This window comes from Oryx dammah, unplaced genomic scaffold, assembly GCF_014754425.2.
Source record: "Oryx dammah isolate SB20612 unplaced genomic scaffold, SCBI_Odam_1.1 HiC_scaffold_24, whole genome shotgun sequence".
In the NCBI taxonomy this organism is placed as follows: Eukaryota; Metazoa; Chordata; class Mammalia; order Artiodactyla; family Bovidae; genus Oryx; species Oryx dammah.
Genome location: NW_024070208.1, coordinates 72,810,420 through 72,835,018, shown reverse-complemented (window position 1 = coordinate 72,835,018; position 24,599 = coordinate 72,810,420). Strand labels below are relative to the sequence as shown.

General features: G+C 43.4%; 1 protein-coding gene across 7 annotated transcripts in view; it reads right to left on the bottom strand.

Annotated features, from left to right (window-relative positions):
- MBNL2 (muscleblind like splicing regulator 2) overlaps positions 1 to 24,599 on the bottom strand; it is a 169,054-nt gene that overhangs the window by 41,593 nt on the left and 102,862 nt on the right. For all 7 annotated transcript variants that reach the window (XM_040267361.1, XM_040267364.1, XM_040267363.1 and 4 more), the window contains exons 3-5: positions 13,536 to 13,700; positions 4,698 to 4,898; positions 1,697 to 1,960 (exon numbers count right to left, since the gene is read on the bottom strand). In XM_040267361.1, coding sequence (XP_040123295.1) covers positions 1,697 to 1,960; positions 4,698 to 4,898; positions 13,536 to 13,700 — 630 coding nt within the window. The remainder of the gene's footprint in view (positions 1 to 1,696; positions 1,961 to 4,697; positions 4,899 to 13,535; positions 13,701 to 24,599) is intronic.

Here is a 24,599-nt window from a genome sequence, read left to right as displayed (position 1 = left end):
TAATGGCCATATCTTCTCTTATCTCCATCAACCCAGGTCATCTACCATTGACTTATTCTAGGTACACTGCTCCTTCAGTGATTCAAGAACATATTGATTATGTAGATGTTAGGACTGCTACGTCTAAGTAGTGTGTGTTGGGTTAGTCGTTCTCTTGTATCTGACTCTGCAACCCCACAGACTGTAGTCAGCCAGGCTCCTGTGTCTATGGAATTCTCCAGGCAAGAATATTGGGATGGCTTACCATTCCCTTCTCCAGGGGATCTTTCCCACCCAGGGGTCAAACCCAGGTCTCCTGCTTTGCAGGCAGATTCTTTACCCCCTGATCCACCAGGGAAACCCACTTCTAGGTAACAGGCAGATAAATCAAGGATCAGATAACTCAGATAAATTCAGGGCTCAGCGCTAAAGGTTACTATTAGTACCAGTGGTTTGTTGTATTTAACAGGTATCTAAGGAATAAGGACTGATTTTTTTCGTAGTTCCAGAAGCTAGACCCCATGATGCATTTCCATCACGTCATGGAGGACCATTATCCCTGTCACTTACTGAACTCCAAGCTCCCCGAGGGCAAGGAAAACTGCCTAATTTATTTATTCCATCCAGCAAGTGCCCGATGAGCGCCAGGTCTCATGGATTATCCAGTGTCTATCACACATTAAAACACACTGACACAAGCCAGAGATCTCACACCACAACAGATTAATTACAATCCAGTGCTGGTGGTGCTCAATTTTTGTAACACAACGGACTCACGGGGAGCTGGAAAAGAAAAGGCGCATGCCCAGGCCACACCCAAACCAATTAAATAAGAAACTTGGGGGAAGTGACTGCCCTTAGAAACTTTCACGCGCCCTCAGGTAATCCCAGACTACAGAAGCCTGGCTAGTGCAGTCCACGGGGTTGCAAAGAATCGGACTTGATTTAGCGACCAAACAACAACAACGTGTTCTAGGCAGGTGCTTCTCAAACGTTACTATGTATACAATCCACCTGGGGATGTTGGGAAATTTAAATCCTGATCCCAAAGGTCTGGGGTGGGGTGGGGAGGTGGGGCTGAGTCGAGCTGTAACAGGCTCCCAGGGGTGCTGGGGAGGCCTGTGTCTTTAACGCAGGGGACTTGGGGCTACCTTCCAGGCCTTTTATTATTATTCTTATTTTTCAAAGCACCATCCATACAGCTCCATCTTCATCTGTTTCATGACTTTATGTTCTGCATAAATTTTCTTTCAGGGAGAGAGGGAGTTTGCAGCATGGCCTTTGTAATAAGTAACAAGAAGTGGAGCAAAAAAATGGGGGCAGTGGCTCCCGGCCCGGGTGCATCCTCCGCCCGGTCCTCCTCTCTCCCCGGCTCCGGGCCGCCTCCCTGGTCCTTCCAGCCCGGTCCCGCCCGCGTCCGCGCTCGGAGAGGCGCGCTGGGCTTCGGGAGGGGCCCTCGCATCCGCCCCTGGCTTCCCTGCGCCCGCCTGAGGGATTTACTTATTGTGCTGCGAAGGGAAGGAGGGAGGAACGAAACAAAACGAAAACGAAACGGGCGGGGCGGGGGAACCACGACAGGACGGAGGCAGCGGAGCAGCGGGAGCGCCAGCCGGCCCCGCTCCCGGCGGCGAGGCGCGCGTGCGCGTGCCCGCGCGGAAGGCGCGGCTCCGGGCGCGCGGGCTTCGGGGAAGGTGCGCGGCGCGCGCGCCCCACTTACCATGACTGTGGCCGCGGCCGCGGCTGCCTGGGCGGCCACCGCGGCCTGGTTGGCTTGGTGCTGCGCAGCTTTGATTTTGGCCTGCAAGTGTGCAGGAGGGTGAAAATATTTGCATTTCTCCCTCATGCAACGCCCCTTTATGTAATCCATACAAACGGTTACGGTGTTGTCGTTTGTGTCGACCATGGTGCTATCGGCGGGGTGTGCAAAGCGGCAGTCGGTCTCTCCCCGGGCACAGTTTCCTCGCTGGAACTCCCTGCAGACCTAGGACACGGGGGGAGAAGAGCATACGATGCAGTAAAAAAAAAAAAAGAAGAAGAAGAAGAAGATGTTTTCCCTTCCTTTGAATGCTGGCTTTTTTGCCATTTACAATCAACGTTCGATTATCCAGAACCCAAGTCACTGGAATCCCGGGCAAACTATGATCACTTCAGTTTTGCTTCGCCCTGTTTGCTGGGGTGAGAATCTGTATTGAGGAAGGAAGTAAAAATCTACACTTTAGCTAAGATAACAGAAAAATCAACAAGGCCCCCATTGTTCTTGGGTTTTATTTATTTATATTTATTTGTTTACTTTTATAGAGAAGGGAAGGAAGGAAAGAAAATATGTTATATATATACTAATTCAGAGATTTTTTATATATATATACACATATATATTTACACACACACATATATATGTATAAAATCTGGTCTTCTGTATATAACTACATCTCCTTCTACCATGACAACTCTGGGAAGTTGTGGGGTTTTTTGCATGGAGGGATTATTTCACCAAGGATCCAACCACAATATCATAGCTGCACAATTCCAGAAAGAATTAAGGAGAAGTGACCAACTTGTTTCTTCTCCCTGAGGACGGGAAGTGGGGGGCAGGGTGAATGTGAATACTCCCATTTTCCCCTAAATCTCTCCTGCTCTACAAGATAAGGTGGGCTTCTAATCATAGATTAGAAGAACTATGATACCCAAGACACCAAAACTTTCATTTAAGTCACAATATTATTTTTGACAATAAAGAAAAGATAAAAAGGAGAGAAATATGGGAAGAGATAAAGCAGGGGCCTGGGGGAAGGAAGGAGGATAGATTTTGAAGTGTTGATGTACTGTTTCTTTTTCTTATTCTTCAGTCCTTAATTATCCTGAAATCTCTAGTAACTAAAATGCTCCAAGCTCTGAGAATTCCCATGGATCAAGAGTTAACTGTATAAAGAAAATGTTCCTTGGAATTTAAAGAGTATTCTTAATCTTGCCCTAAATATCAATAATATGAAATAACACAAATAAGAAGCATATAACAGTTATAAATATCTGTATCAGAGAAAAATTATTAGTGAAACGGTAATTTCTGTTCTTCTCAGGCTCTACATCTAGTGTTGATGTGCTTAAGTGGTGGTTCACATCTTGATCACTAGTGACTTATAGGAAGGGTCACTGGCATGACACTGGGAGCCTTCTGACAGTCAAAGGTACTTGGGAAATACAGTTTCGCTGATCAGTGGCCAGCAAGTTTGAAGGCCAAGCAGATACATCACAAAATTATTAATTGCTTCCTTCTACTTTGGATATTGTCCAACATTCCATCCTTAGCTCATAAAACGTACAAAAGAAAAATTACTAAGCCGTTCCCACAGATTGTGAGTAAGCCTCCCCTTGTAAGTGGAATGACTCGAGGTTGAGACGGCGCTGGGTGTCGAGCATTTACCTAGGGGCTCTGTGTGCCACCGACTTCATTCCTGCTTTGAAATAAATCGCAAGCTGCTTTGCTAAAGTCCTCGTGAATCATTTTTACATATGTCTTTGTCTGCCAATCCTGTTGGGAAGGACAACTTGTTCCCAGCTCGACTGATTTAATTTGTTTTCTAAACCACACAGTCACGTACTGAACACGAAAGCTTCACAGGTCCACCAGGTGGCGCCCCAAACACTTTTCCAGTCCCGTGAAAGGTCTGTTCAATATTCACAGGGGTAGGCTGGATCAAAACTGTAGCGATGAGAGTTTATAGTCTTTTCATTTGGGGATCCATATATTTCAGAAGGAAGCTGGTATTAGGCAACATTTTATCACTTTCAAGATTTATGGAGTAAATATTTAAGCAAATGCACATTGAAAGAATCATTCTCAAATGATCCCAAGATAAAGCACAGTATATATCCTAATCTTACATATGTATCAACTAACTAATTGGTGATTGAATTTAAGGAGCCCTTTGAAAAATCTATCAGATTCTTTATACTCCATATAAAATGCTCTATTAAATATCAGAGGATACAGTAGTTAAGATAAATGGATGCCCTGATTTAAAAGAAATTTAACCCAATTAAGTTAAACCCAGGTGAGCTGGTTTGACTCCTGACTTAAGAATTACGTTTTATAAATATATGAATTTGTTTTCTTGACTTTTCTAGAAGACTTGAATGTCAGTTAAAGAAAATATCTCAAATCAATAATTAGACTCTCCCAGGCTCTAGTTCCTCTGTTTACCTACATACAACCGCGGCTGGAGCATGCTGGAGCAGCCATACTCGTTCTCAAAGTACTAAAGTATGATCATACCAGTCGGTCTGTAGTCATTGTCCTACTTCCTTCCACCTCTGTCCCCTTCATCCTGGCTGCTGGCTTCCTAACCTGCTCATTCCCAGACCTTTCCAAGATCCATCAAAGCTTCATGCCTGACACAGCTGGAGCCCTTGGGAGCCATTTCCATGACCCACATAGTGACTGATTCAGCCTTCCATTGGTTGTTGCATATTTTGCCTCTGAATACACATTCCACACAATCGATTTTTATTTGTACTGAACTTATTCTTTTCCCACAGACTAATTTCCTTTATACTTGGCCTTCAATTCAAACAGTAGAATTATGAAATGCATGACTTTTAGGTGAATCTGGGTGCGTGGCTGTTTGTAAGACTGAATTGGTATCTTACAAGCATTCACTTCCATAGAAGTACACTGCTACCCCCAAAGGCATCTCAAAACACAAATATAATTGAAGTACCTCCAGTTTGTCAGTCCTGAGAAGTTTCTGAGTTGCAGTTGAGCCCGGGACAGTGACAGGTGGACTTCCGGGAACAATAACAGGTGTGGTGGGTAGAATTTCCGTTGGGACTAACCCAACTCCAGGGGTTACAGGTGCTAAGTAAGGAGCAAAGCTAATCGCCGTGTTTGTCCCTATTGCGGGACCTACAGGAAAAGTGGGCTGTTAAAGGAAGATAACACAGGACAAAAACTTCTTTAGAATAAAACTTTTAAAAATTACCAGCAACATTTACTCACTGCATATAAGACTCTTTGTGTTAGTTGCAAAAATCAGTGCTGAACTGTGAAAATTCTTTAAGCCTCTCTGTTTTGTGCTTAATAAAAATGAAATCCACATAGACCCTCTCTTTCCCAAACCATATAAACACAAAGGAGAATGTCATCGAAACCTAACTACAGGAACCGGCTTAAACTTTTATTCCCATGAAAGTGTTCTCAAGAAAAGAAAATGGTTATTCTATTCCAGTGGCTTATCATTCCACACTAGTGAGTGTTACAACATGAAGACAGTAAAATTTACGTAACGCTGACTCATGATCTCTGATGTGCTCTACATGTCTCTCAAAGGGAGAAGAAAAAACAAACACCATGAATATAGACTGATTTTCAGACTGATCAAATTTGTACACTCTCAAGCACTGGGGATTATTTGGTATTTTATTTTGCTCAGACTTACCAGTATGCCTCCATGTTCTATCACTAGTACGTAAAACCCCCAAATTCATAGGCAGTTTTCACATAGACCTGCTATTTCTTGCTCTAGCTCAACTATGTCTAGATCCGGTCTTCTTTTCCTGAGAGGTTGAATGGAAAACTTGAACTTCTCTGTTGGCCATTAAAAGTTGCTTTGGTTTCCTAGGTCACAAAGGCAACGTGGCAGGGATGAAGGCATAGAGTACCCTATTAAAACCTCGTCATCACTGTCCTCTTTGTCCAGGGATAAGACAAAATATACTAGAGGGTTGATGGGATGATGGTTTTCAAAAGCTTCACCTGAAAGGACGCCTTTCAGAAAGGAAATAATGTACGTTTAAGAGAAGGACAAACTCGGCTTCACCTTAAAGGAGCTGATGTTAAACATTCAAGATGCTAGATAAAGATTTTTCTTAGAATAAATTTTGCACTGATTTGGGACTGTATCCTTTTGTTGGTTTGTTTTTTGTCATTGGATGGCTTTTAACCTATTCATTTTTAGGACCAGTTTTCAGATATTTGCAATTACACGTCAACGCAGTGTTCTAATATTGAACAACGCCGTTGGCCATGTCATGCTGCTTCTCTATTTGTACATTGTGGGTAACATTCCTGTTGTCTATTTATAGCTCTGAGTTGTGGAACATATGGGGAAAATAATAATCTTTGCGAATTAAACAGGTTTTTGTTGACAGCAGTAACAGAAAAATATCTCTTACAAATGATCATGTTAGAAAACAGTGAATTATTGATAGTTTGCGCGGGGAGCTCTTAGAGAGGCTGAAAGTCTTTACTGAAGTGGCTGGGGGTGGGGAGGGATGGAAGAGGTGATTCTAATGGCCTGCGAGAGCTGCTGCCAGCATTCCCGCGAGGGGCTCTTAGATCTTTAGCTCCGCCATACAATTCACTTTGGGAGAAAGTTGCAACATGAGGTCTCAACATGGGAAACTGATGGCAGCTAGGATTTTTTTTCCTCCTTGACTTTCTACAAAATTTTATATGTGTATGTTTTCCATTTTCAACCCATTTGAGTCATAATTATAGAACGTTGTGGTTTTCAGTAACTGTAGCTTTTATAATTCAGTACCACTGAAAAGAAGCCAAGTGATTTAAATGGTATAAGGACGATATAATGTTAAGATTTAAGAGAATCAATTCTGAAAGGTCATAAATCACAAAAAAAGACCAGTGATTCAAAGAACCAGCTAGATCAGAAATGCCTGGGGGGAATTTCATAGATAGAGATATCACAAATTCTGACTTAACAGATCTGGGTTGAGGGGGGGCTTGAAATTTGCATTAAAAATTTTATTACATGATTTGATGTGCAGCCCAATTTGAGGACAACTGTCATAAATGAGTGAAAATAAATATTAAGAAAACCTAGTACTAGTTGTGTAATTAACTCAAAGACTAATGATCAAAATAAACATTAAGAAAAAAGAGCCCTCCCCCATATCTCCATTTTTGACTTTCTATTGAATCAAATTCCCAATATCCCTCCCTTATAGATCATTTGAAGCCTGGATCAGCATGGTGACAGAAATTCATGTTGTATCTTGACTGTCCATGTGCTGTCAGAACCTCAAAACTCATTTCCCCAAACCTTTTTGGATATCAACAAATCTCTTGCAATTAGCTAAATTTTGCTTTCTCAAATATGTTACTTGTTCATCTAATTTAATGGTCAAAATGGAATGTTGCAGTTTGTTCTACTGATGCACAGCTGTAATAAAGTTCATGGAGAGTATTATTTAAAAGTAAAAACATAAATATGAGACAAAGGGAGACAGGAACTCAAAATCCTGAGGTTGGCCAGTTATTCATTTTTACCCTGGGCAGGAAATTTTTACCCTGAGCTTTTCTGCAGAAGGGAAGTAAAACTACTTAGCTTAAAGAGTTGGGCTGAGCAAGATGTTATTTCTCTCTTACTTCCCATAGTTGGACTTCAAAAATAGCAGCTATCATTAGTAGTGTAAAAGTTAGTATTAATAAAGTCCCCCCTCAAAAAATTATCCATTGATTCTATAACAGAATGTAATTAGCATAGCAAAATAACAATAGAGGTATAAAAATCTTATTAAGTGAAGGCAAACATCATCTCTACTTTGAATATAGACTGGGAAAGTATGTTTTCTTTCACGTGAAAGTTAAAAGTTCATAGACTTTATGAAGATAGATTCAATTAAATATTTTCTCTTTTTTCTTATCCAGAGTGTTTTTCATTGACGTTGAAAAGTTAAAAAAAAATAGGGATTTTCAGAGATGGGCACTGTATTATTATTGTTGTTGCTATTATTAGTGACAGTAATACCTTACATCTGTGAAAGGCTGGGCTGTTCTCAAAAGCGTTCTCACACATAATGTCTGCTTTAATCTCCTCAACAGCTGCAAGAAGCGAGCCTGGCAGCCAGAACCGCACAGTCTTGCAGGTGAAAGCAATTTAGACCAGAGGCTGCATGGATTACCCAAGGCCAGTGCTGCCAAGGTGGAGTCAAGGCAGAGCACCATGGACTCCTGGCTCCCAGTCTGGGGCTGTTCGGACTCCTCTGCCCTTACTAGATTTTGTTGGTAATTTCATAAAACAGAAGAGGGGGAAAAAAAATAAAACAACCCACCACGAGTTGCCCTTACAGACATTAAGTGTACAGAGCCACTGGTAGGGAGCCACGTCCCACGGTCAGCCCAGGGCCTCCCGCAGACAGGAGGTTAGGGCTGCTCTGAACAGCCGCCTGCCTGGGAAAGTGGGTCTCAGATCCTGGATTCAAGCGAAAGTCTCAAGGTAGAGTGGAGGCTGATGTCAGGATTCGGGTCTGAGTCGGTAGCTAGAAGAAAGGCAGCATCTCCAGGGGGACTCTGCTCTTGGGAGCCCACCCGCCAGGGCCGGGAGAGCTGGCCCTGTAGTTCCTGGAGGGGGGGCTGTTGCCAGGTCGTCTGAGATCCATTTGGTCCTTGTCATCTCCCAGCACCAATTGCAGCGAGGCCAGAGGACAAGAGATGCAGAAAGCCTTCTAGAAGAAAATCATGTCTGAAATGCAGGTCTTGCCATCTTCTCTCTGGACTTCACCCTAAGAGTCTGTGCTTCTCTCCTTGGCTTCTCACTCTCCACTCTTCTTTCTCTGTAACTCACAGCAGTAGATGTGGCCTCAAAGATCACACACACACATGCACACACACACACATGCTCACATGCACACATGCACTTTGATATTTTGCAGTGGCTTGAAAGGATCAGGGCTGGGGAGGACTGACTAAGTGGCATGACGTACCTTATGGCTCTAAAATGTGGTCGATTGCCTTTTTAAAACAAGAACATGAGAGCTCATGCATTTAGAAAGCTTTGACTTCAAAGGATAGGTATTTGGTACTTAAACTGAAAGGCCTAAAACACGGCATCTCTTAAGCCTTCTCCCTTTATTGCCAGGAGCATCTCTGGAGGGCAGAATGCTCAATGCAAGATCTTGCCACTAAGGACCGGATCACACAGGCTCTTAATCTCTGTCGTACTCAAGGCTACCCACCTGCCACTTTATTGTGAGTGTATGTGTGATGTTTGTGTGGGAGTCAAGGGGTGGGGCCGTATGGCTGGAAGGAAAGGAGAGAAGAACTGTTGTCATACCCCATTAGGAACTGGAGACGGAAAAACTCCTCGGAGGAAGGGTGAATGAGACTTTGCAGACATAATGAATTTGAGACAGAAGAGTTATAAGAGGAAAGAATCATTGGCATTTTCATTTTTTCAATAAATATCCATCGCTGGTACAGACATGGTGCCAGAACACTGTGTCTCCGTTTATTGAACTTAAACCCTAATGGGGAAGAACAAAGAAATAAAATCACAACTCACTTGTGATTTTACGGATAAGCAGAAATGAAGAGGCCTCACTTCTGAGATGGAGAGAAGATAGAGGCTAGAGATAGAGATTGGCAGTGGGTTGCAGTCAATAGGGTTGGAGTCCTTATGAATAAGATGAAGTTAAAATATGAAGATCAGTAGAAGCTTCCAGCAAAAGTAAAAGCCTTTAAGCAAACAGGAGTTCTGTGTGTTCACAGAGCTGAAAGTTTGGTTTGGTCTCAGGGGACATGGGAAGAGTGGCCTCTGATGAGGTGAGCTGGGTAGGGACTTGACCACAGATGACACTGTAAATAAAATCAAGGTTACACATTTAGACTTGGTCTCCAGTGAAACGGGAAAGCACTGAAGGGTTTTAAGTAAGGGAGTGACGTTATACCATTTATGTGTTTAAAAGGTTCCTCTGGTTGCTGTGCCCATTGGAATAAAGCAAGAGTTGTGGCTCAGTGCTGAAGAATCCACCTGCAATGCAGGAGACAGAGGTTCGATCCCTGGGTTGGGAAGATCCCCTGGAGAAGGAAATGGCAACCCATTCCAGTATCCTGGCCTGGGAAATCCCATGGACAGAGGACCCAGGTGGGCTACAGTCCATGGGGTCACAAAGAGTTGGACACAACTGAGCAACTAAACAAACACCACAAGGAGGGTAAAGCCTATAGAGTATTCTGAAAGAAAGGTTGATGGCAGCTAAGATGAGGGTCCTGGGAGAAGGAGAAGTAGGTGGGCTTGAGGGCATATGACAGGACTTGCTGATGAACTGGATGTGAGAGAAGAACCTGTTCGGTTTCGGTGTGAAACTCCTGGCTACACTTACTGAGGTGAGAAGGGAGTAGAATGAAAAATTGGTCGTAAGCATGTCAAGTTCCTGGGAAAAATTCTGAAGGGGAGTCCAGGAGGAGGTTGGGTACCTAAACCGGGGGCTCAGAGGAGACATCTGGATTGAGAACATGCCTTTGGTAGTTCTCAGCCTGTAGATGACCCACAGCCACAGGAATCAATGAGACCATGAAGGAGCAGGTAAGTGACAAAGGCAGCCAGCAGTGGGAACATCAGTGTTTAGCAGCCTCAATATAGAATAGAGCAAAGTGAAAGTCGCTCAGTTGTGTCTGGCTCTTTGAGACCCCATGGGGATAGTCCATGGAATTCTCCAGGCCAGAATACTGGCGTGGGTAGCCTTTCCCTTCTCCAGGGGATCTTCCCAACCCAGGGATAGAACCCAGGTCTCCCACTTTGCAGGCGGATTCTTTACCAGCTGAGCTGCAAGAGAAGCCCAAGAATACTGGAGTGGGTAGCCTATCCCTTCTCCAGCGGATCTTCCTGACCCTGGAAATCAAACCGGGGTCTCCTGCATTGCAGGCGGATTCTTTACCAACTGAGCTACCAGGGAAGCCTGAATAGAATAGAGGAAATGAACGGGCAAAGGAAACAGTGGAGGAAGGCGTGTCAGAGAGGAAGGGGCACTCTGCAGAGGAGATGGGCCACATTCTAACTAAGGAGAGAGACTGGCTGCCTGCTACCAAGATCTCCAAAGAATAATGCCAGCATCAGTGACTACCTGTTTAGCAATATGGAGGTCACTGGTGAGAGATTTCAGCAGATGAGAGATTTCAGGGCAGATGGAAGATAAAGGGTGTGAAAAAACCATCCGGATCTCTTTAGAGAAGCTTACCCTAGAAGGAAACCTAAAAATAGAGTGGTACTTGTGACTCTGTTTAGCCATTTCTTTGTCTTGTGCAATTTCTGCATGTATTAGTTTCCCGAGGCCGGTCTAACAGATTCCCACCGACCTGGTGGCTTACACAACATGCATTTCTTCTTTCAGAGTTCCGGAGGCTGTAAGTGTGAAACCAGTTGCACTGGGACAAAATCAAGGTTCTGGCAAGACTGTGTTCCCTCTGGAGGCTCCAGAAAAGAAGAATCGGTCCCTTGATTCTTCCGTCTCCTGGTGGCTGCTGGCGTTCCTTGGTTTGTGGCCCCATCACTCCAGTCTCGGCCTCCATGAGCACATTGCCTTTCTCCTCTTCTGTATGTGTGTTAACTCTCCCTCTGCCTCTCTTATAAGGATGCCTGTGATCGCATTTAATCCTGGAGAATGTCCCCATCTCAAGACACCCAACTCAATCACATCAGCAAAGACCCTATTTCCTTGGAAGGTTCTAGGACCTATTCTACTGTCACTAATTCATTCCTGTGACTCTGAAATTACTTGTTTGTAGAGTCAATGACTTTTAAGTTGATTACATTTTTGCATCCCAATTTTTCTTATGATTTAAAGACCTCTCTTAAAGTATTTAAATGTAATACTTCTTTCTCATAGAGCAATCATGATTATTGTCCTCTAATTAATATATGAGACAGTACGGAAACATAACTTTCAAAGAAAATTCAATTAACAGTTTAGAACATGAATGGAATTTCTTATTAACAGGCCATTATTGAGTGCCAGGGTCAATCCTGACAGATTCTAAATAAATAAGAAGTGAATGATTAAAATGAGTTGAGATATAATGCATTGTGACTATGTTGACCTAGGTGGTTCTCAATTTATTCCCATAGACATTATTTAATACGTATAACTAAATTATTTTAGCATTTAGGTAATTTAATAAAATAATTTATATGTGTGTATCAACAAAGAAACCATAAAATATACTTGTGAGTGGTTTTAAATAGATCCATTTAAATGCCTATGTGTGTGCTTAGTTGCTTAGTCGTGTCTGACTCTTTGTGACCCCTTGGACTGTAGCCCACCAGGCTCCTCTGTCCATGGGATTTCTCCAGGCAAGATTATAGGAGTGGGTTTCCATTTTCTTCTCCACGGGATCTTCCTGACCCAGGGATCGAATCTGCGTCTCCTGCATTGGCAGAGAGATTCTTTACTGCTGGGCCACCAGGGAAGCCCTAAGAGGTACTTATTTGGGATTTCCTCCAAGCAGCCTTTCCTGCCTCATCTGAAATCTAGTTCCCTGGGCTTGAAGCTTGCTTTGCCTTTTCCCTGAGTCTGTCTACACCTACAAGACTGTAGCTTATTTATCTGAGGGTCCTTCACACCTGCACCTGCACTTTTTCACTCTGGGCAGAGCTGGTTCCTGGCCACTTGGTGCCACTCACTACTCTTGGGTAGAAACCTGGAGACAAGCAGAACTGCCAACCATCTACCCAGATCCTTTCCCCTCTTCCTGGACAGCCCCCACCTTCCCCATCTCATCTCACAGACACACAATAAGAAAATACAACGCCCTGGTAGCTATCCTTTTTTCATTTAGCAGCTTTCAATAACAATAGAATTTTCATACAATAAAGACTGATTTTTAAACAATCATCTTTGTGTATGTACTTTTCTTTTTAAAAAGCAAATTTCACTCACTTCACTTGCTTTTTTTTTTTTAATTAGCTTGTTTTTGACAAATAATTTACAAATGTGAACGAACTTCACTAAAGGCAAAAAAAAAAAAAATGCACTCCTTTCCCTCAGGGCCTCATTCCTAAAGCAATTTCCAGACCTTTAAGGAAATACTTTCAAACACTGTGAAGTCAGGGAGAAAATATTACACAATACATATTCATAGACTGAACTCCCTTGGCATTTAATCTTGCGTTCCTCACCACGGCTGCCACACCCTCTGCAGGCCTCTGACACAGCAGGTGTGGGTGGCTGAGGCACCCTGGTTCAGGCTTCCTTCAGGCCCGGGGGGTGGTGGTGGTCGGGAGTGGAGCAGACAGCAGAAAGCGCCCTGGTCAAGATGTCTGAAGCCTAGGCCCAGCTCCACAACCGATTAACTGCAGGACATTGGGTAAATCCATTAACTTCTCTGGTTTCATTTTTCCCCTTCCTTAAAATGATACCATTGAAATGAAATAATCGGTTGCATGGCTAAACATGTTTTAGGCATCAAAATCTCCTCTTTACATAGATCATCGATTCATACTCTCAATGGAGAACTATTTCCCTTCTAAGATAGATCAAATATGGAGGTGACCGGTGAGAAAGAGCTGGAGTGACACAGATTTTCCGGGTATCGATTAGAAATTGCCTTTGCCTACAGTTTCCTCATGCATTTTTTTTCCCATTTGGATAATCTAAAAGACCCTCTTTTCAGCATCTATTTAGCTTCAAAGCTATTTGCTTTAATTGTAGCCAAAGAGACAAAGTAGAGAGAGGCCATTTTAGGTCAACAGTTGGTACATTGCCCCTACTGACACTTTCATCAGCAAGCCCGTCCTCGTCCTTGTTAGCTTCAGTGTACTCACCACGGGATGGAGTGGGGTTCCTGGAAACATAAATTGCATCTGCTGGGCAAGCATGGCTGCTGCAGTTTTTTGCTGGATCAAATTGTTCCTCCCATTAATTTCTAGTTGAGTTTTTAAGTGTGTGGGAGGGTGAAGATACTTGCAGTTCTCTCTTGAACAACGGCCCTGGGGGAGAAAAAAAAGAGTTTTCGTTTTAGCACAGTTACTAGTAGCTTTCAACTCTTTGTCAACCATTTCACAATCACTTCATCTATGCGAAGGTGTGTATCTGTGTGTGTGCGAGCACAGATGGGTTGGAACATACATCGGAGTTGGAACACACAAGGAGTGGATCGGCCATTAGCTGATCGTCAACCTTGCTCAAACCTGTTGAACAGAGAAGCTTCCTGAGATGTTACTGTTGTTCTGAATGGATTCTAACTCTGACAAAAGACCCTGAAGAAACATTGACAGCAGAGTCAAGTCAGACCCTTCCAGGCAGTGTGGAGGGTGATCAGAGGAGCATGTTTATTCTGCCTTATCAAAAGGAAGCTTTGAACTTGCTAGATGTGCATGCTGGAACGATGACAATATGTGAATAATTATGTGCCACATTTATGCTGTGGGGATAGTAATCAGCACTATATGATTTCTCGAAATGTGCGCTCCAGGTTGGCTGAAGACATCCCTGATTTGAGTGATGGAAGGAGTCTAGGAGTGGGCATTTCTTAGTAACTGATGCACAGGTGAACTCAGATGACCACCTGCAACAGATCAGCTTGCTACATGAACGCTGCCGCCCGTGTCCCTGCCCAGCTCCCGTGACAGTTATATAACATTTAATGTCAGGTTTTGACGGTGTGAAGTGTGTACAACGAAAGTAATGCTGGGACGTTCAAGTTGGCACAGTAAAAAATAAAATTAATTAGGTGACAGGTGTGCCTAAAGCCGGTCTTTGAAGAGTGGCTGCAAATGGTAATTAATGTTTATACTGTATTCCCACCTTTTCCAAACTACCGATTGAGAGAATCATGTTGATGTGTGAATGATGCAATTTCTGGAGAAAGAATAACGAACTGTGCTAACCAGTACGAGAATTGTCATTCCCTGAAGAATTAGTCTATTTGCAACCAAGAAAAGAGAATATGAGCTTGTTTACCAGATATAAAAGTAATTTTAAAAAGCGAGCTGGGTGGATCTGGAGAAACAAATTTGTTTATAGTAGTCCTAATTCTAAACATCTGGAGTTCTCACTCTGCCTCCCGCTTGTTTTAGCTGTGCGTTTGGCAGCACGGGATCCTTCCCAAGTGTGAGTCTCCCAGTGCTGCTGTGGAGAACGGCAGACAGATATCCTAGTCTAGTCCTGGTGGTCTGAGCTCATCAGCCTGTGCTGTCCTGAGGCCCTAGTGTTGGCAACATGAGAAACTGTGCTGCCCTCTGCAGGGAGGACACTGAGGCAGATACAGGGACACCAGAAGGAATAGGTCACATTAATGCTAAAGTAGTTCTACACCCATGGGCAAGGTCAGCGTGTCTCCTTAGGCTCAAGTTCATATTGTGGATGCTTCATCCGGCTTCCTAATGTATGCAATAGACACTTTTTTGTTTGTTTGTTTTGGCTGTGCTGGGTCTTCTGCAATAATTTGCAGCTCATAGGCTTAGTTACCCCTGGGGCACGGGGGATCTTAGTTACCAGACTAGGGATCGAACCCATGTCCCTTGTATTGGAAGGTAGATTCTTATCCACTGGACCACCAGGGAAGTTCCTGAAATAGACAACTTGGGTCCAGTATTGGAAGGTCTAATGTAAAAATACAGGCAAACTGGACCTGCAATTGAAAATAATCTGAATCAAAGCAGTCTTGGCATCTCTCCATCTACTTCTCTCCATAGAATTTTAAGACGAAGATTTAATCGTAACTCTGCTTTACTCATTGTTTTATGGTGTCCTGGGGTCCCTCCAGCCCTGCCAATTTGCCTCAGGCATCTCTTATTTTACTTCTCTTTCTGTCCTCCCTTGACAATGGCCTTAGTCTCAGGATTTGCTACAATCAAATCTCCAAGAACACATTCAGATTAGGCCAGCTCCTTCAACAGAGGTATGTGGCCAGCCTTCGGATTGGCTGCCTTATGTCAGGTATGCAAATACATTCGCTCCATCTATGGTGGGAGGTGGTCATGGGATACAGGATGTAGCCACTGCCCATTAGCAGGTGTAGGGGAGGATTAAACAGAGTGACGTTTCTTGTATAGAGGGTAAGTTGCCCCCAGACAACGTCAATTCAAACTCTCTTTAAATACAGTCAGTTCACTAGGGAGATAACACCCGGAAAGGCTCAGGTATACAAGATGTATGTATGGGTTTACATGCACAAACATACATTGGGCCTCATGAGGGGATTTGGGAAAGCAGAGTTCCATAGAACAGAGTTAGAATTTGTGATACAGTCTGATGTCTACCAGTCTGGCTATTATATTTTGCTCGTTCATATAATGGTCGATTTGATCACTAGTCTTCTAATGTAAGGGGCTTCCCTGATGTTTTAGTGGTAAAGAATCCACTTTCAATGCAGAAGACACGTGCAGGAGATGCGGGTTTGATTCCTGGGTTGGAAAGATCCCATGGAGAAGGAAATGGCAACCCACTCTAGTATTCTTGCCTGGAAAATTCCATGGAGAGAGGAGCCTGGCAGGCTACAGTGCATGGGTTCACAAAGATTTGGCCATGATTTAGTGACTAAACCACCACATCACTTCTAATGTAATGCTTTGTAGCTGCAGACAAAAATTTTGATTAGCCTGGAAAAACACGATTTTCTTGTAAATGCTCTTATCTCTTGATACACTGGGACTCTTAAGGAACTGTATAAACTATTTCCAGGAAATGGAACATGATTTACTACACTGAATTAGGAATTTATTGATGGAATCTTCTTTTCTATGAGAATTAATACAATTTCCTACTGTTCTTACTTATATGCTTGGAGTGAGGAATATTTTTGATTACCCATGTGCCAGACAGTTTATACAGGGTTATCTCATTTTCTCCTTATAACAGCTGTAATGATCACTATGTTACAAAAGAGTTAATGGGCTCAGAAAGATCAAGAAACTTTCCAAAGGTTGTATAATTGGTGGTTGGTAGGGCCAGATTCTGGAGAAGGAAATGGCAATCCACTCCAGTGTTCTTGCTTGGAGAATTCCAGGGATGGGGGAGCCTGGTGGGCTGCCGTCTATGGGGTCGCATAGAGTTGGACATGACTGAAGCGACTTAGCAGCAGCAGCAACATCCAGGTACCTTGGGAAGTCACTTCACATTTAGGGGGCCTCAGCTTTCTCATCTGTAAAACAATCAACTGGATGCGGAGATCACTAAGACTCCTTTAACCTTCAAGAGTCTATGATTAATAGAATTCATTTCTTAGTAGAATGACAGAGTTAAAGCACCTTAGCACCTACTATTATCAGGCATTGGCTTAGAAACTGGGGATAAGAGATCTCTGTATTTGTGAACTTGGTGGAAGTTGAGAAGGATGGCAAAAGAGAGAGAATGGATGTAAAAACATGAGTAGAGGATTGATTTAATTTGAATAGCCTTGTTTTGTTTTTTGTTTTTGTTTTTTTTAATGCTCTGAATAGGAATAGAAAAAAAAAGGTCAATATTTACTGGAATTGCTATTTTTAGGTCATTCAGGGTTAATGACAAGTTTCAATTGTCACACATAAGAGGTCTTCTTTACATAAACAATTTTACACAGTTTGTGTAAATATGAGAAACCCAAAGCCCTAACTGCTCAAAATTCTCCAAGCCAGGCTTTAACAGTACGTGAACCGTGAACTTCCTGATGTTCAAGCTGGTTTTAGAAAAGGCAGAGGAACCAGAGATCAAATTGCCAACATCTGCTGGATCATGGAAAAAGCAAGAGAGTTCCAGAAAAACATCTATTTCTGCTTTATTGACTATGCCAAAGCCTTTGACTGTGTGGATCACAATAAACTGTGGAAAATTCTGAGAGAGATGGGAATACCAGACCATCTGACCTGCCTCTTGAGAAATTTGTATGCAGGTCAGGAAGCAACAGTTAGAACTGGACATGGAACAACAGACTGGTTCCAAATAGGAAAAGGAGTACGTCAAGGCTGTATATTGTCACCCTGCTTATTTAACTTATATGCAGAGTACATCATGAGAAACGCTGGGCTAGAAGAAGCACAAGCTGGAATCAAGATTGCCAGGAGAAATATCAATAACCTCAGATATGCAGATGACACCACCCTTATGGCAGAAAGTGAAGAGGAACTAAAAAGCCTCTTGATGAAAGTGAAAGAAGAGAGTGAAAAAGTTGGCTTAAAGCTCAACATTCAGAAAACGAAGATCATGGCATCCGAGTCCCATCACTTCATGGCAAATAGATGGGGAAACAGTGGAAACGGTGTCAGGCTTTATTTTTCGGGGCTCCAAAATCACTGCAGATGGTGACTGCAGCCATGAAATTAAAAGACGCTTACTCCTTGGAAGAAAAGTTATGACCAACATAGATAGCATGTTGAAGAGCAGAGACTTTACTTCGCCAACAAAGGTCCATCTAGTCAAGGCTATGGTTTTTCCTGTGGTCATGTATGGATGTGAGAGTTGGACTGTGAAGAAAGCTGAGGGCCGAAGAATTGATGCTTTTGAACTGTGGTGTTGGAGAAGACTCTTGAGAGTCCCTTGGACTGCAAGGAGATCCAACTAGTCCATTCTGAAGGAGATCAGCCCTGGGTGTTCTTTGGAAGGAATGATGCTAAAGCTGAAACTCCAGTACTCTGGCCACCTCATGTGAAGAGTTGACTCATTGGAAAAGACTCTGATGCTGGGAGGGGTTGGAGGCAGGAGGAGAAGGGGACGACAGAGGATGAGATGGCTGGATGGCATCACTGACTCGATGGACGTGAGTCTGAGTGAACTCTGGGAGTTGGTGATGGACAGGGAGGCCTGGCGTCCTGCGATTCATGGGGTCGCAAAGAGTCGGACACGACTGAGTGACTGAACTGAACTGAACATCCAGGGAGGGTAAAAATCTAGCATTATCCTTCGCAGAATGATAGGCTACTTAACATGATTTAAAATAGAATATATATGAAGATTTGGGAATAGAAAAAGCTCATTTGCCTGGCTCTGTCTATTGGAAAGGGGCAAGAGAAGTGGTTAAGACCCCAGGCTCTGAAGGCAGAAACCTGGGCACATAAGTTGGCTCTGCTTTTTGCTACCTTTGTAACTTTGAGCAAGTTACTTGAACTTCTTGTGTATTATGTTTTCATCTGTACCATGAAAATAATTACTGTATTTTCCTCTAAGGGCTGTTGTAGGATTAGATGAGTTATTAATAATACAGATAAAAGGTGCAGAGAAATGTGTGTCAGGTAGTAAGCACTGAGGAAGTGTTGTCAGTATTACCAAAGAAAGAAAACAATATTTATCTATCATTCTGTTTATAGTCCCTGGGGGCTCAGATGGTAAAGAATCTGCCTGCAATGTGAGAGACCCGGGTTTGATCCCTGGGTTGGGAAGATCTCCTGGAGAAAGGAATGGCAACCCACTCCAGTATTCTTGCCTGGAGAATTCCATGGACAGAGAGCCTGGTGGGCTACAGTCCATACATCAGACACAACTGAGTGACTAAAACCTTTTCACTTCTTTACAGTAAGTGCAAAACTACAGATTTAGTTACATTTTGATTGTTTTTTTGGTTCTTCTATAGAGTACTTTTCATTTGAAAGCATGATAAAGGTTACTTAATTATACTTATTTAAGTATCTTACATTTAAGGTTATTTTCAATTCTATAGGATATTTATGCAAGAACCCATATTTGAAGAGAGGGCCCTGAATCGCTCTAATATTAATATCAATATTTTGAAGGGTATCATAGCATGGATGTCTGAGGCATACAAATTCAACATCAGGAAGACTCCAGGCAGCAGAATTTTAGAAAGGGATCCTACAGGACTCTGTAAGTCCTAAAGGAAAAGCTACTGTCAAAATATAACAAGCTGTTTGACACAGTAAACAACTTGTAAGGAAGTTTTTGTTAAGGAGTAAGATTTGTCGGGATATGCATCATCGCACAAAAACTGCTGATTATCAAAGCAAGTTGTCATACCCGAGTGGGAGAGGGGGCAGTGAGCAGAAATGTAAAGCATCTTTGTATATCACTGTGAAACAAAACAAAACTGTCAAAAATAGTGTCTCTAAATTTTGGTCCAAGGAATGAAGATGAAAAATGTCTTGGCAAAGTCTTCCTGTGACGGCCAGGATTGTTTCTTGTTTTATTTTAACTCTTCCTCTCCTGGTTAAACACTGTTTGCAGAGAGATAAGAGAGGTAGGACCCAGTCCCTGGAGAAGAGCACTGGGACAGCATCTTCTGTGGGATGGAACAGGGCGGCACCGTCCCAGATTCCTTGTGAAGAACTTTCTAGAACTGGAAAACAGGATCCCTGGAGGAGTCCAGGCCGATGGTCCCACGTCAGGGTCTAATGTGGACACGGTAGCCCCAGAGGACTCCACTCGCTCCAGGTGAGACCCACCAACTATAGAAATGACAGATGTTCTGGAATCAAATTCACGTTTGTTCGTGGTATATTTCCAGGCTAGGGTCTCCCTCCTTCCTTCATTCCACAAATATTTATTGCTCTGCGTCAGGTGCTGAGTGAAGGGCTAGCTAACTAAAAGATGAGAAAACATAGGCTCTGCTGCCTCCCTTCCGGAAGCCTGAAATCTAGTGGTGAAGACAGATACTAGCTAAACAGCAACAGAGACAAATGTTTAATTACAAATTATGGACCGGGTTCTGGAGAAGGCTGAGAGAAGATGGAGGGAGAGCGTTAGAACGGAGACGGGTGGCAAGCGAGGGCTCTGAAGAAGTGACTTATTTAAACGGAGACCTGAAGGATGAGACGGAGCTTGGCAAGGGAGCTGGGGCTGGAGTGTGTGTGCGCGTGTGCGTGTGTGTGTGTAGAGGGGAGAATCCAACATGAGAGAAAGAGGAAGAGGATGTGCTAGGGGGCTGAACCATCTGGGACCTTCACGAAGCTTCTCAAGGCTGGATCACAGAACGCGGGGTGGGCTGCAGTGAAGAGGATGTTAAGAGAGAAAACAGGAAGAAGTCGACTAGAGCCAGGTAACAACAAACTCTGGGTGTCAAGTTAAGGGCTATGAACTTGATTGCCACCGAAAGTTTGGAAACAGGAGAGGAGCCAGACAGGATTTACGTTTTATGTTATGTATAAAATCTTGGGCTTCCCTGGTAGCTCAGCAGAAAAGAATTTGCCTGCCAATCAAGGCAGGAGATGCAGGTTCGATCCCTGGGTCGGGAAGATCCCCTAGAGAAGGAAACGGCAACCCACTCCAGTATTCTTGTCTGGTAAATCCCATGGACAGAGGAGCCTGGAGGGATATGGGGTCACAAAAGAGTCAGATACGACTTAGCAACTGAACAACAACAGCAACAGTAAAATCTTATCCTGATTATTGGATTTTTATATCTAATATAATGGTTTACACTGTTTGGAATCCATTTATGGGATCCATTTATTTAAAAACAATAACAGAATCTGGATATAGTTTACATAGGATTTTTGTACACTTCATTCTACCTCCAAAAATACTCTCTACTCCAGGAAAATTCAGTTTAGGGAGAATGGCTAGAAGCAAGTAAGAATTTCAAGCTGAATTAAGTTTATTAAAATAAGAGACCATGAAAGATTCTAATACAGAATACCCATGTTGATTCTCAACAGGACGAGAGGAAAAATGTTAAATAACTATAACATGTGCTTGGCAGAACAACAGATCTGAGCTCTCAGAATTACATGGTCATTATATGACACGACGTGGGAGAGAATAAATGCGGCTTTGGCTGAGAAAAGATTTCAGAATCAGGTTGGTGCGAGAAAGAAAAAGCATAATTGGAAAAGGAGGTTTTCTAATTGCTTATTTAAAAACAAGTAAGTTTCAGAATCTTTTCCTCATACGCTCTTAATTGAAAAAGTCAGTTAAAATATGGAAGCAAAAAAGAAAACAGATTAATTAGGAGATTGTTACAGGGATTAACAGTAGGAGTTTTGCCCATAGGGATTGCTAACAGAAAACTATATCCCATTAGTTTTCCATGGGAAAAGCAATGGATTTTATATGATCTACAGTTCACACTGACAAAAGGCCCCTGCTGTATCACTTGGGATAATTTGAAATTGTTTCTTAGTGCGAGCCATGCTGTTGATCAGCAGACTCTAAAAAGGCCCCTTTGGGAGATAATTCCAGTTGAGGGCCAGGGTCACAGCCTGATCCACTGAATTTCACCTTTTCCAGTTGGGTCTTGGCTGCTCACTGCTTTCTGCACGTGATGGCGTTTTCAAGGGAGCCGGCCAGGCAGTGGAAGGGAGAATCTGAGGCTAAGATTGGGGGCTTCCCTGGTGGCTCAGACAGTAAAGCGTCTGCCTACAGTGTGGGAGACCCGGGTTCAATCCCTGGGTTGGGAAGAAGCCCTAGAGAAGCAAATGGCAACCCATTCCAGTATTCTTGCCTGGAAAATTCCAAGGACAGGGGAGCCTGGTAGGCTATAGTCCATGGGGTCGCAGAGTCAGACTGCGAATTGAAGACTGAGCCGCTTCACTTCAGGTCACTTCAAGATTGGGAACAGACAGTGTGCACTCCCAAAGTGGCCTGAGGGGACATTTGGAGTCCAGGGGCCTGCTTGGGATCCCGTGGAAGCCAGGGAAGAACCTCTCAGACTCCCTCACCTTCCACATGAGGGAAACCAATTTAGCGAAATCCTGAGGCGGCGGCAGATCCTCTTGTCCTGGGGCCACGTTCCTGAAGCCGGTTCTGTCCTGGACTCATTCCTGGAGAGGAAGTTTGCACCAGGGGTAAAGGGAACAGTCCCTGGACCTGAACTTTTTGTGTGTTCAGTCGCTCAGCTGTGTCCGACTCTTCGCGACCTCATGAACTGTAGCCCAGCAGGCTCCTCTGTCCATGGGATTCTCCAGGTGAGAATACTGGAGTGGGTTGCCATGCCCTCCTCCAGGGGATCTTCCCAACCCAGGGATCGAACCTGGATCTCCTGCAGTGGCGGGCCAATTCTTTACCACTAAGCCACCTGCAAAATATTGGACCTGGACTATGTGGGCTCAGAATCCAGCTCTGCTGTTATTTCCATGGGACCTTGTGGTCTCCAGTTGCCACGTCTGTAAAATGGGGACAACAATAGTTCCCACTTCCTAGACTTCGGAGAAGGCAATGGCACCCCACTCCAGTACTCTTGCCTGGAAAATCCCATGGACGGAGGAGCCTGGTGGGCTGCAGTCCATGGGGTCACTGAAAGTTGGACACAACTCAGTGACTTCACTTTCACTTTTCACTTTCATGCATTGGAGAAGGAAATGGCAACCCACTCCAGTGTTCTTGCCTGGAGAATCCCAGGGCAGCAGAGCCTGGTGGGCTGCCGTCTATGGGGTCGCACAGAGTTGGACATGACTGAAGCATCTTAGCAGCAGACTTGGGGAAGGATTAATATTTAATGCATATACAGTGTTTGGACAATTTCTGGCACATAGTAAGCCCTCCGTAAGTTTTTATTATTATTATCCTCCTCCTCATTATTACTAACACCTTCTCTGCAGAGCAGATAAAAAACCTGGTATTAAAAAAAGCACCTTTCTGATACTAGTTAAGTCTCTCTATCATGGTGCTTCCCTCTGGCCTCTCTCCCAAGCTCTTTAACTCTTTTATTATTCCTGTTCTCACAATCAGTGCCAACTTTTCTCTCTCTCTCTTTAGAAGAACCTCAGATCTGATTTTCTTTAATATCTTTCCTGCTGAAACTTGTCAGGGCTGATTAACATGGCATGACTAATCTAGTTTAAAGCGGCTATGCATCATAGTGGGAAAATCCCCAGTTCTTGTTGTGGCTTCATCCCAAGACGGTTACACTGAATTTTACGCATAATATATAATAGTCTGTGCCTCAGTTTTCTCATCTGTCAAATGGGGGTGTGATCATGTTCCCACATCTGAACCCCTTCAGATGTTTATGAGAGCTTGAGAGACAGCCACAGTTGCTCTGCAAAAAAAAAAATAATTTGCTACATGTTGTCAATTCTATATCTATTTCCCTGTGGAATGTTCCTAATCTGGTAAAAGGAGAAAGCCACATAAAGAACAGTTACAGTAAAAAGGGACACCAGAGACGTTTGTTGGTAACAGTCCCAATAAGTTCGGAGAATTGTGAGAAGTCCATATGAAGCACATCAGCAGAAATGGCAAACTGAGTCACAATCAATTGGAGGATTGATTAAGTACCTACAGTGTACACAGCTTGAAACTAGAAAATTCAATCAAAGGGACCACTGCTTAGGTCCCTGTGATGTAAGCTGCTTAGCTGTGCTCAGTCGTGTCTGACTCTTGTGACCCCCATGGGCTGTAGCCCACCAGGCTCCTCTGTTCATGGGATTCCCAGGCAAGAATACTGGAGTGGGTTGCCATTTCCTTCTCCAGGGGATCTTCTCGACCCAGGGATGGAACCCACGTCTCCTGTATTGGCAAGCAAATTTTTTAATGGTGAACCACCTGGGAAACCCAAGTTGCTTAGCAGATATTTTCTCAGGGACTAAACTGGCCGGGTGTATCAGATGCTCACAGACTCAGTTTCCCTAGTTTCAAAATCTCTCAAAAGTTTTTGAAAGTGAAAAAAAACAAAGGCCTTGGTTCGAGCAGATTTCTACTGGTTCGTCATTTTTCTGGGTCTAAGTCAGGAGCAAAGGTTGAGTTTAACATTTGGCCTGACTTCTCTTCCTTCTCCAGCACATTTCCAGAAAGATATGGGCAAGACAAAGCATAGGGGAATAAAATGGTTATTTACATCGAGGCTTAATTCCTAACATTAACTACGAGACTGAAATAGCTCTGCTCTAAGGCAAGTGACAGATTAGGCTTTCAGGCTTCTTTTGAATTTAAATAAACTAATTGAACTACATGAGCTCCTTGTATCATTAGCTCCAACTACATAATACAGCAAATAAAATACAAGCCACATAAGGGCATCAGAA